This window comes from Trichechus manatus, unplaced genomic scaffold (genome assembly GCF_000243295.1).
Source record: "Trichechus manatus latirostris isolate Lorelei unplaced genomic scaffold, TriManLat1.0 scaffold00008, whole genome shotgun sequence".
Classification (NCBI taxonomy): Eukaryota; Metazoa; Chordata; class Mammalia; order Sirenia; family Trichechidae; genus Trichechus; species Trichechus manatus.
Genome location: NW_004443944.1, coordinates 4,664,406 through 4,677,262, shown reverse-complemented (window position 1 = coordinate 4,677,262; position 12,857 = coordinate 4,664,406). Strand labels below are relative to the sequence as shown.

Genomic DNA, 12,857 nt, shown 5'->3' with positions numbered 1-12,857 from the left:
GTAGATCACCAGTCCTTTCTTCCTAGTCTTAGTCTGGAAGCTCCCCTAAAACCTCTCGGCCATGGATGACCCTGCTGGTATTTGAAAATACTGGTGGCAGAGCTTCCAGCATCATAGCAACATGCAAGTCATCGCAGTATGATAAACCATGGAAACCAAGACATGCTTATCCGATATGTGATACAGAGTGACATTTCTTCTCTACCTGGTTGTATGGCCAGAGAATCCAAGCCCATCTCAAATTAATCTACATAAATCTGATGAGGAAAATAAGTCTGCTGAAAAAAAGTCTCATGAAATATTTTCAAAACATGAAAGTAATTTAGGGATTTTTCTACTTTGTAAATTGGTTTTACCATTTCTTTACTTTAGAGAAGTGGAGACATTTTATTTGAGCAAGTGTGACTTGGTCTGAGGCAAATTGAGTTCTTGTACAAATGGTGCAAGACAAGGGTTAGTGAGCTCAGAGTTAGTCATGAAGACATAGACACTGTCCTAGGAAATTACTCTTTGCTTATTTTATAATTTCAGATGTATATAAATGTGCCTCCTCCCTTTTAGGTCTAAATCCACAAGGAGAGCCATCTGGTGCCACTTCACAACCATCTCGTTGTTGTGGGAACAAAGAGAAGAATGAAGATGACGGCAGGCGAATCTCAGTAACCCTCGCTCCTAGTACAAGTCCAAGCAATGTCAGGAAAATAGACAATGTGGCTGTGAAGGTGGGAACTATGGTGTCCATTGTCTAGACTTACGGCTCTCCTAGCGTTGTTGTTGTACCCCAGTGTGGCAAAACTCACTCTGCTCACCTCCTGAAGCTTCCAGGCTCACCAAGCCCATTAGGCAAACAAACATTCTGCACTGAAAGAATGGTGGCTTTGGCTGTAAAACCATTGGGATGACTTCTGATGCTTTATTGAAAACGCTAAGTATGTTATTAATTCATACCCAAATAGAGTAGAGATGCTGTCCTTTTTTTCTTTTTTTTTTAGTTTTTTAAATTTCACTTGTTGTTGTTGAGAATATATACATAGCAGAACATACACCAATTCAACAATTTCTACATTACAATTTGGTGTCATTGCTTGCCTTCTTTGTTGTGCAATCATTCTCACTCTTTTCACCCGGAACGGTTCCTCCCCCATTAACATAAACTCGCTGCTCCCTAAGTTTTCTATCTAATCTTTCAAGTTGCTGTTGTCAATTAGATCCCATATACTGAATTTTTACTCAAATAAAGTGCACCTTCTGTATTTGTTTGCCAACCTCGAGAGAGGAGGGAGCAGTTGGCAAACCAACATAGAAGGCTCACGTTATTTGCGTAAAAATACGGTACAGTAAAACCTTTGAAAGCCGGAATCTGTGTAAGGCAGAAATCGGCCAGAGAAGGAAAACTCAAATATTTTCCACTAAAATGAGTGATAGAAGAGTGGTAAGACTGTACCCTGTCAGAGGCAGAAAACTTTAAAACCTGGAAAAACAAGACAGTCCCGTTGAGTTCCGGCTCTCATAGATTTCACCGCAGATAGTTCTTAAAAGAGCACAATGCTCAAGGCAGACATTCTTTACCAGTTAGGCTAAACTACTGCTTGGTTTCAAGAAGACTTCAGGGGGAGATTCAGAAGTCACTCTACCTGAGCTCACCCCCAGGGAGATTGTGGGGCCACATGTTGAAATACACTAAAACACTCATCTAGACCATACATTGAAAATGCTAATCTAGATGGACACAGTGGCTGCAACAATGGGCTAAAGCGTAACAACAATTGTGAGGATGGCACAGGACCGGGCAGTGTTTTGTTTTGCTGTACGTAGGGTCACTGTGAGTCGGAACCAATTCGACAGCACCTAACAACAACAACGATCTAGAAAAAACCTAAATACACAATAGTATAAAATAACATATCTGCCTCATGGACAGCGGTGGCTTAAAATAGGTCACTCAGGACTGGGTGGGTAATTGGGTGGTTGTGCTTTTAACAAAGCCAGATAAAAACACAATACAATCTCAGCAGCCTATTTTGCAGCAGTAAGAAGCTTCACTCGGGTTAATGCATCAATTAGTTATTAATGGAAATTTATTGAGGACATCATATTGAAGTTCACGTGCGGTAAACAATCATTAAGACCCTGAGACCTTGTTTTCATTGAGGACTGTGTTTCTGGCCACATTTTTTTTTGGTACCAATTAACCTTTTATTCCCCATTTCTTTTCCTTTGCACTTTGTTGCAGGATATTTCCCCATCTGCCGGTGAACACGGTAACTGTTTTTCCCAATCGTCTCTGCAATCTGACCCCTGTCTGGCAGTGGGTAAGGACCACTTTCCGCCATGCTGCAAAGGTCTTGATGTTGGATTGCTCAAGACGCAGCTGCTGCTCCCCGCAGAGCACGTCTCAGTAGACCCCAAATCGGGCATTTTTGCAGATGCTCAAGGGCCCTCTTCCTTTGAGTCTGAAGGAACCTTACCCCGCCATGACGCTGCTACCTCTGTGGCTGCTGTTGGTACTTCTCTAGGGGTGACAGCAGGCCACATGATGCTGGGAATTCCCAGTGCAGAGCCACAAGGCTGCAGCTGGTCTGCTGAGGAGACTGTGCTACGAAGCTCCCCAGGCAGAAAAACTATAGCAGATGGCACATCACTGCCATGCTTGCCAGAGAAACCTTCATCTGGACAAAGAATTTCAGGTGCAGCCCCACTGGAGTCAACGGAGAAAGCTCATCTTGAAATACCAGCCTCAGGACTGAGTCCCACTAGTTCACATCAAGAGGAAGGGAGACACCAGGGGTTTTTTCCTTCCAGGGGCCAGTACAAGTGTGGGGAGAAGGTCACCCCCTGCCACCCTTTGGGTAACAAAAGTGAGAAATGTCAAGTACCCGGATCCACCTCTCTGAAGGATTGTGTGGTTCCTTGCAGCTCAGGGCAGCCCACAGACATCCCCGAAGCTCCTTCTAAAACCATCAAGAAGAGGAGTTTGGAAGGAATGAGAAAGCAAACTCGACTGGAATTCAGCGACACCAGCAGCGATGATGAAGACCGATTAGTTATAGAAATATGACGCTTCCAGAAAAGATGGCATCTACCAACCAAGACTGTTGATGCTTCACAACTCCTCGAGCTAGTCAGAGAAGTGAACTCCATTGATGAAGCACCTGAAGATTAGGAAAGCCATTCTGAGATCTTTCCAAGCCAAGCCCAATCAACTCTAAGCCCCCAACTCAGCCACCATCTTCCCAGCGCTCACCTTGGGCCTGGCAACCTTCGTTCATGTGGTGCCCAGTAGGGGAAAGCAGACACCGAAGCAGAGTCTGAGAACACTTGATGCACACAACAACTATGCCTTGACTGCCAGCCTTATCCCTTTTCTGTCTCTGCAGCAAGCCCCCAATGCCTGACTCCAAACAAGTGGCATTAACCAAGAGAGCCACAATCAACACGTTAATGAGCGTGAACTCCATGAAGTCAAGGCTACTGACTTCCCTCGTTAATAAGCTGAGGGCTTGCCTCCAAGGTGGTACGGGTATTTGGGATAATACAAGTAGCTTGAAAAGGACATGGAGTGTGAATTGGGTATCAAGATAGTTCTTGTGTATTCTGGAAACAAAATCCAGATGTAGTAAAAAACTAAAGTTTGGTCAGAATAATTTGCCTTGAAGAAATTGTAAATATATTTCAAAATGCCTTTGATCTGGTGAAATGCTCATTATTTTTAAATGTTGCACCAACAGTCACTGCTTCTTAGGGCTAAATGACACAAGCAAGTCCTGCTCTTGTGTCTGGGGGCTTTTCTGTGGAGACCTCTGGAACCCTTGGTTTTTCTAGCTCTGCTAAAGGAATGTTGTGTTCAAAGTTAATAGAACAGCCTCTCAGTCATGAGTCATTTTTTGAGGGGAAAAATTCACTTATTTTCCTCTGATTCTTTTTGTCATATTGTGCTCTGAGCAATTTCAATTAGAGGGTTACATTTTAGTAATCTCTACAGCTTAAACTGATGCCTGCTCATCGTGACGGGAACCTTTTAGATTTCCTCCAGAAGCTTCAAGGATACAAAACTAATTGGAGTTTTGACGCTGTTTTACATCTCAGTAATTTTATTTTGGGGGCTTGGTGTTACTTTGCTGTCAAATTAAATCAGCCTCTGTGTTGTGTTAGTCAGAACAGCACCGATAAAATTCCCCAGTATTCCGAGCCAGCGCACCCTGGCACAGAAGAAAATAACAGATCCGCGTCAGCCGGCCCAGAGAGTGATGCCTTAGGTTTGCCCATTCCTCTCTTTCTCCTTAAATGGGAGAGGAGAAACTTAAAGAGGTTCACACTGCTGCATTTCAATAAAATTTTATACTTGCTTTTGGTATGATTTTGTACAACCTGAAATTTATAGCTGAGCTCTTTTGGCTTAACTTTGATGTAACGATGTTCAGACGACATCCTGTACTTCAAAGGGAAGGCAGCGACCCCAAGCATCTCACATATCTGAACACACTTTAATAAGTCTGCCTGCGACTAAGTATAGTCAAGTATCTTCACGTGCGTTTCCCAGTGTTAGGGTTATTCCCAGGAAACTTCAATGTGAGACCAGCTTCTCCCAGTTACTTACATACATCTGTGGCCATTTCATATGTGCTCATAAATATCCAAGTGATTTCTAGCCCAGCCAAGAGAGATATCAGAAGGGAGGTGAAAAGGATGTTGGACCCTCACTTAGTGTATTTTTTAAGCCAACAGAAAGTGACGTGGTGATTATCTACCCATTTGAATGATCCATGCCACTGTAAGGAGAGAGGTTGTCCAGGAAAGTGGCCTGACCCTTGGAAGAGTGAGCTTGAAGACCTGGGAAATCTTGGTTAAGACCCACACCTTCTCTGAAGCTCAGTGTCTACAACTGAGAATGGGAGAGTAGAAGAGATTAGCTGAAACTAGTCTCCAATCCTCATGACCTGAGAGTGGATGATAGAGAAGCCACCCTCTCCTTCCCGTACGTGGAGTTGATACGGCTTGGAGATATTCCCATTCCAAAGCTCTCACACCAAGGGTCCTGCACTCAAGAAGTTTGGGTGGAGATTGTGGGGAAGTGAAGCCTAAACACCTTCAGCCAGTTATTGCCATGAAGAATGTGAGCTCAGGAAAAAATTTTTTAAAAAAAGAAAACCAAACCAGTTGTCATTGAGTTGGTTCCAACTCATGATGATCCCTCGTGTGTTACAGAGTAGAACTGCTCCATAGGTTTTTCTTGGTTGTAATTTTTAGGGAAGCAGATCATCAGGCCTTTCTTCTGCAGTGCCACCGGGTGGGTTTGAATCGACCTTTAGCTCAGCTGTTTGTGCCACCAAGGGACCTTCTAGCTAGCAGAGCTTGATCTGATTTTTTCAAGAGGATTTTGTGGTGCAATCACTCAACATATACACTCATAATTCAAACATCAAAAGCAAAAACAAAACACCACTATGCGTGTTTAAGACAACATGTCTATGGAGTAAATTGGTTTACAGGCCACCAGGCCTCCTTGTCTTTGGAGGCACTGGTCAGGGGGAGGAAAGTTTTTTGCAGATTCTTCCCTCCTGAGTGGCCGTTGAGCTGTCAACAGGATCTTGGAGCTAAATCAGTAAGCCACAGTTCCAAATAGCACTGATCTCGGGACAGTGGTAGAAGCTCTGTCTTTCTTGAGCCACTTCCCAATCTAGATCAAAAATGGCAGAACACTGAGTCCATCTCTTTAATTCCCTGGGTCATTGGACAGGTTGTCAACCCATCCTGTCTCAACTGGCCATTTCACTAGTGGGTGACGATCTTTACAGGTGCACCATACTTTATATCAGCATGAATTTCTGAAAAACCATATTTCAGTGGATTTTTAAACAACTAAATCAAAAATATATTTTGAATGTCTCTAGGGGAATTGCTATTGAAAGGCATCCTAAGATAAAGATGATTTTTTTTCTAATGGTGAATCCTTTTATAAAACAATGAACAATCTTTGATTTTATAAGTCTTAATTTTCCTATGGCTTTTCTTAAAGTGGAATGCAATGATGGGATACATTTTAAGGGTAAAACCAGCAGCCTATAACCTAGTTTGGGTTACTGAAAATAAAATTTCAGTATTATTCTTGATAATTGCTCTAATTTTCTACTCTACAACTGTGTACTGCCTAATGGTTAAGGGAAAGTAATGTTATTTTAGAACAAGGCAAGCCAGAGATTAAGGATCAGGGATTCTCCTCTCTTCCCAGCACTCTTAACTATCACTGTACCTTCAGGTACGGCTTTTAACCAACTGGTGCCTCAGCTTCCTCCCTAGGGAACAGCTGCAGAGGTGCTGGCATGGATTCACTTAAAGGGCACTTTGAATTCTTTGCCATTCACTCAGGGCAAGGTATACAAGTGCCATGGCCCAAGATCCTCAAGACTCACCACTGCACTGTCTCTTTGCACCTGTATCTGTCCAGCTTTTGCCTGTTAAAAGATGTATGGGGAAAGTGGTTTCCCCTCCCCATTGGCAACCTATACTGTTAAGTGATGCATACAGTCATGTGATTCTTGATGGAAAATCTGAATCCTTTTTGTTGTCACTCAGGCTCATCATCTGAGCTCCTTGGGATAGTCATGGGTAGAGGTGAAGAGCAGCTCATCAATCCTGTTAGGGGTAACCTTTGAGATTCTGGATGAAACCAATATCCCTTTGGTTCACACTGCCAGTGAACCTATGGTTCATTTGCTCCATGAAGGAAAAAAAGGTGGAGGGTAGGGTGAGGGGATGTCTCTGAATTCTAATCAAAACACTGCCAATAGCCTGTTGGATGACCTAGGGCAAGCTAACTTTTTTCTTCCGAAAATGTCTCCTCTAAAGCTGAGATTGAAAGAGTAGCCTCGCAAAAGTGGGTTATGACCATGGTCCTCAGCATGATAGATGGTTTGCAGCCTTGTGCCAAGAAGTATTTCCTTGCATTTACATTCATTACTTAGAATGATCACATTATTCATTTTCTCCCCCAGCACAGAAATTTGCATTTTGCACAAAATTTGCGTGGTGCAGCAGATTTTTAGTTATGGAAACTGTCATCATTATCAGAATGTGCTGCTGCTCAACTCCCCAGACATAATTTAATATGGTGAAGAGAAAATGGCCTGCCCAGCTCTATGGGTGGGCATATTTTTACTACTGCAGCAAACATGGTTTCTGTATTTTTCTTCACTTCAGTTGTTATTGCCATAGTTCGTGTGAGGGACACTCTTTGGTTTTTGAAACACTACATTTTTCTATACTCAAGCACAATTTCTTGTCCTAATCTTTCAGAACTCATTAAATATAATTGTCAGGACCAAGACAATCTTGTGTGCTAGATTTCTACCTTGTATGATTCTTTTTCACCCATGCTTTATACACACGTGGGAATGTGCATAATTCAGTCTGAAGAAGAGTAGAAACAGCTGAACACGTTATTTCACCGCTGGAAGAAAAGAAACCAGGGAAAAAAAGTCAGCCTCTGCCACTTGGGCCCTTGAGGATGACTCAGTGTATTATATATGCAGACTACCGTTTAGAACTCACTACTCTATCAGTTGTTCGTAATCAGGGAAGCAATTGGCTTCTTGATTGTTTGTTGAAATTTATTTCTGTCTTTATATGGTTAAATTATTTTGTTTTCATAAAAATAAAACTGAGAATATAAATGTCTTGTGTGATTTGTTAACAGTTTAATCAAAACTACCACAAACAGTATCCTATGTATTTAGTCCCAACTGGTTGGTTGATCAGACACCCTGTCCGCCATATTGGTTTTCCATTCCACATAACAAAAGGAATAGACAATGCCAAATTATCATTTTTCTTGTGCTATTTCTTATCCCCAGGGGTCCTTCTGCCTGTTTGTCATTGTCTGTCATATTTTACAGTTCATAATTTAAAAATGTCTCTTTGAATTCTTAAATGTAGCTAAACTTTAAAGCCACATGAGGGCACTATCCACAGTGCGATAATCCAAAACTTTTCCCCTTGGAATTAATAGTTCTTGGATATTTAACATTATTCATTAACAAAGAAAACATTCTTAATTCAAAACAACACCTCCTTATGTAGATAATTCATGTACTCTTCAACAATAAGTAGACTTATTTTGCAGACCAACGTAATATTATCCTTCTATGTATATACTTTTTGAAGTCAATGGAGACACAATACATTGGGAGAAAAATGGGAACAGGAATATGAAAGGAACAGATATACTAATTAATGGATTTAATAGTCTTTTTTCTAACTCATCAAATTCTAATAGTAATAAATTAATCCATTATTTCCAAACTTTAGTCATATGAGAGCCATCTTCATGCTTTTGCCATATATATCCACATTCAATACATTATTAATACTTTGACTTAAATAATCTCTGTTTTAAAGAAGAGATTATTGCCCTAGACAATAATATGTAGGAATTTATAGCCTTGATTTGCTAGTTACATGTATTTTTCTAATATGCAATAAAATAAATACAAATCTGTTACAATTGTTCACCCATGCATCACTTAAAGATCATCTTGCATGCCACCAGTGGTATTCCCATCACACATGGAGAAACATTGAGCTAATCACATGAATTGTTACTTTCTCTAGTTATTCTAGTTCCTGTTAAGCACAGCTCTCTCCCCATTTTTTTTCTCTCCAAGCCAATAGAACTGGTAAACACGAGTAGAGCTGTAGGTTTATCAAATATGTTTCTTTAGTCAAATTTACAGTTGGATAATTAACATTACAAACCAAAGGATTACCACCATATAATCGTTTCTTCTCAAAGGAATAATCATATAGTGTCTTATTTTGTTGTGAAAATATCTTTATTTGTTTTCGATGTTTTGCTTGTTGGTTGGTTGGTCGGTTGATTGGTTGGTTGGTTGGCTGGCTGGCTGACTGGCTGGTTGGTTGGTTGGTTGGTTGGTTGACTGGCTGGTTGGTTGGTTGATTGGCTGGTTACTTGGTTGGTTGGTTAGTTGGTTGGTTGGTTGGTTGGTGAATACAAAATGATATACAAGGAAAGCATAGATAGGGAGTCATGACAAACCATATTTCCGTCAATTCTGCCTCAAACCTGCTTGCATCCTTCTGAATTTGAAGCAAACAGATTTGGCTGTACTAACAACCATGGGAAGTAAGTTTCAAATCTCTGCTTAGTGACAGTGGGTGGCTCTTTGGGCTGTGAACAAAGGACTTGCTCTGTGGCATCTGAGATGTTAGTCCTCAGCTGTGACAAATGTCTGTTTCCAGTTTCCTTCACTTTCTGCCAGAGGCAAACTCAACACCCTTTATGAGTGATCATCCTGGGATTGATTAGTCCATTGTGATTTCTATCTAGAAGGAGGTGAATTGTTTTTCTGCGTCAATGCGTGACTGACCAGATTCCTATAGGGAATTGGTGGTGTTTGTAGGTGAAGCATCTGGGACAGTGTGCCCTGGCCCTGTCACTGGTCACAGAGGAAATCTGGTTTCCTTCTGTGTGAACATTATGTGCAACAGGTTGTATTCAGCAGAAATTAGGCCTTTTGACTTCATCGTAAATGAAAGGCCAGATATCCAGGCTTCTTCTTTCTGCGGTAATGTGTGATCCACAAATGTGATGTCCCAGTTAGATATGTCTGCCTTAAGATTGTCCTCCCCCTACACGTACACTCACACTTGTGCATGCACGCACACATATATACACTTACGTATACACATAGAAGCCATACATTAAGGACCTACACAAAAAGTCCTCCTCTTGTTCAAATAAAGAAGTGGGTAGAGTGAGGCCAATGAATTAGGAGATCTACCTATATGGCTCCTAAGGGGTCTGGTCGAAGGCAGGGCCATCCTGGTTGTTAGCCACTAAAGCAATGCCTGGCTCACAGAGGGCCATGCTGCATGTTTGCTAAGTAAACAAGTGGAAATGGTTCATAGGGGTGAGGGGATGGATGGGGGAGAAAGCATCTAAAATGGGTAATAGCCCCAGTCCTCATTCTCTAGTGCTGCTATAACAGAAATACCACAAGTGGGTGGCTTTAACAAACAGAAATTTATTTTCTCACAGTTTAGGAGGCTAGAAGTCCAAATTCAGGGTGCCAGCTCTAGGGAAATGCTCTCTCTCTCTGGGGAATCTGGAAGAAGGTCCTTGTCTCTTTTCAGCTTCTGTTCCTCAATTCGTTGGTAATCTTCATGTGATGTGGCATCTGTCTTCCCCCATGTCTGCTTGCCTCTCTATGCCTAATCTGTTTTATATCTTAAAGGTGGCTGGCTTAAAACACACCCTACACTGTATGGCCTCATTAACATCACAAAAAAAATTCTATTCCCGAATGGGATTACATCCCTAAGTATGTCGTTGTTACTGTTGTTAGGTGCCGTTGGGTCAGTTACTACTCCCAGCAACACTATGAATAACAGAACAAAACATTGCTCGGTCCTGCGCCATCCTCACAATAGTTGCTATACTTGAGCCCATTGTTGCAGCCACTGTGTCAATCCATCTCATTGAGGGTCTTTCTCTTTTTCACTGACTCTCTGTTTTACCAAGCATGATGTTCTTGTCCAGGGACTGATCCCTCCCGATATAACATGTTCAAAGTATGTGAGACAAAGTCTCTCCATCCTTGCTTCTGAGGCGCTTTCTGGCTATACTTCCAGGACCGATTTGTTCATTCTTTTGGCCCCCGCAATAAAACCAAGCCCGTTGCCATCGAGTCAATTCCAACTCATAGCGACCCTATAGGACAGAGTAGAACTGCCCCATAGAGTTTCCAAGGAGCGCCTGGGGGATTCGAACTGCCAGCCTTTTGATTAGCAGCCGTAGCACTTAACCACTATGCCACCAGGGTTTCCAATTCTTCTGACAGACCATGGTATATTTAATATTCTTTGCCAACACCATAATTCAAAGGCATCAATTCTTCTTCAGTCTTCTTTATTCATTGTCCAGCTTTCACGTGCATATGAGGCATTTGAAAATACCATGGCTTGGATGAGGTGCACCTTAGTCCTCAAAGTGATATCTTTGCTTTTTAGCACTTTAAAGAGGTCTTTTGCTGCAGATTTGCTCAATGCAATATGTCATTTGATTTCTTGACTGCTGCTTCTATGGGCATTGATTGTGGATCCAAATAAAATGAAACTCTTGACAACTTCAATCTTTTTTCCATTTATAATGATGATGCTTATTGGTCTAGTTGTCCTCCTTGTTTTCTTTATGTTGAGGTGTAATCCATACTGAAGGCTGTAGTCTTTGATCTTCATCAGTAAGTGCTGCAAGTCCTCTTCACTTTCAGCAGGGAAGGTTGTGTCATCTGCGTAGTGAAGGTTGTTAATAAGTCTTCCTCCAATCCTGATGCTGTGTTCTTCATACAGTCCACCGTCTCTGATTATTTGCTCAGCATACAGATTGAATAAATATGATGAAAGATACAACACCTTTCCTGATTTTAAACCACACAGTATCCCCTTGTTCTGTTCAAAGGATTACTTCTTGGTCTATGCAAGGGTTTCGCATGAGCACAATTAGGTGTTCTGGCATACCTATTCTTCACAATGTTATCCATAATTTGTTATCCACACATCCTTTGCATGTCAATAAAACACAGGTAAACATCTTTCTGGTATTCTCCGCTTTCAGCCAAGATCCATCTGATGTCAGCAATGATACCCTTGGTTCCACATCCTCTTCTGAATCCAGTTTGAATTTCTGTCAGTTTCCTGTTGATGTACTGCAGCAACCGACTTTGAATTATCTTTAGCAAACTTTTACTTGTGTGTGATATTAATGATTTTGTTTGATAATTTCTACATTCTGTTGGATTACTTTTCTTCGGAATGTGCACAAATATGGATCTCTTCCAGTCAGTTGGCCAGGTAGCTGTCTTCCAGATTTCTTGGTATAGAGTAGTGACAGCTTCCAGTGTTGCATCCATTTGTTGAAACGTCTCAGTTGGTATTCTGTCAATTCCTGGAGGCTTGTTTTTCACCAATGCCTTCTGTGCAGCTTGGATTTCTTCCTTTAATACCATTGGTTGTTGATCATAGGCTACCTCCTGAAATGGTTGAATGTCTATCAATTCTTTTTGGCATAGTGACTCTGTGTATTCCTTCCATCTTCTTTTGATGCTTTCTGCTTTGTTCAATATTTTCCCCATGTTGTTGTTAGGTGCCATCAAGTTGCTTCCAACTCGTAGTGACCCTATGTACAAAAAAAAAAAAAACAAAAAAAAAAAACACTGCCCAGTCCTGTGCCATCCTCACAATTGTTGCTGTGCTTGAGTACATTGTTGCAGCCACTGTACCAATACAACTCATTGAGGGTCTTCCTCTCTTTCACTGACCCTCTACTTTGCCAAGCATACTGTCCTTCTCCAAGGACTGGTCCCTCCAGATATAACATGTCCAAAGTACATGAGACAAAGTTTTGCCATCCTTGCTTCTAAGGAACATTCTGGTTGTACTTCTTCCAAGACAGATTTGTCCATTCTTGTGGCAGTGCATGGTATGTTCAATATTCTTCGCCAACACCATAATTCAAGGCATCAATTTTTCTTCAGTCTTCCTTATTCATTGTCCAGCTTTCACATGTCCATAGAATCTTCCCATATTGCAACTTGAAGCTTGAATTTTTCTTCAGTTCTTTCAACTTGAGAAATGCCAAGAGTGTTCCTCCTTTTTGGTTTTCTAGCTCCAGGTCTTTGCACATTTCATTATAGTATTTTACTTTGTCTTTTTGAGCTGCCTTTTGAAATTTTCTGTTCAGCTCTTTTACTTCATCATTTCTTCCTTTCCCTTTAGCTACTCTACGTTCAACGTTCACGAGCAAGTTTCAGACTCTCTTCTGACATCCATTTTGGTCTTTTCTT

The 12,857-nt window shown here is 41.3% G+C and overlaps 1 protein-coding gene across 1 annotated transcript in view; it reads left to right on the top strand.

Moving 5' to 3' along the window:
- Window positions 1–8,855, top strand: part of ZNF831 (zinc finger protein 831) — a 105,399-nt gene extending 96,544 nt beyond the window's left edge. The window contains exons 6-7 of the mRNA XM_023742636.1: window positions 562–722; window positions 2,234–8,855. Coding sequence (XP_023598404.1) covers window positions 562–722; window positions 2,234–3,058 — 986 coding nt within the window. The 3' untranslated portion in view covers window positions 3,059–8,855. The remainder of the gene's footprint in view (window positions 1–561; window positions 723–2,233) is intronic.
- Window positions 8,856–12,857: the final 4,002 nt, after the last annotated feature.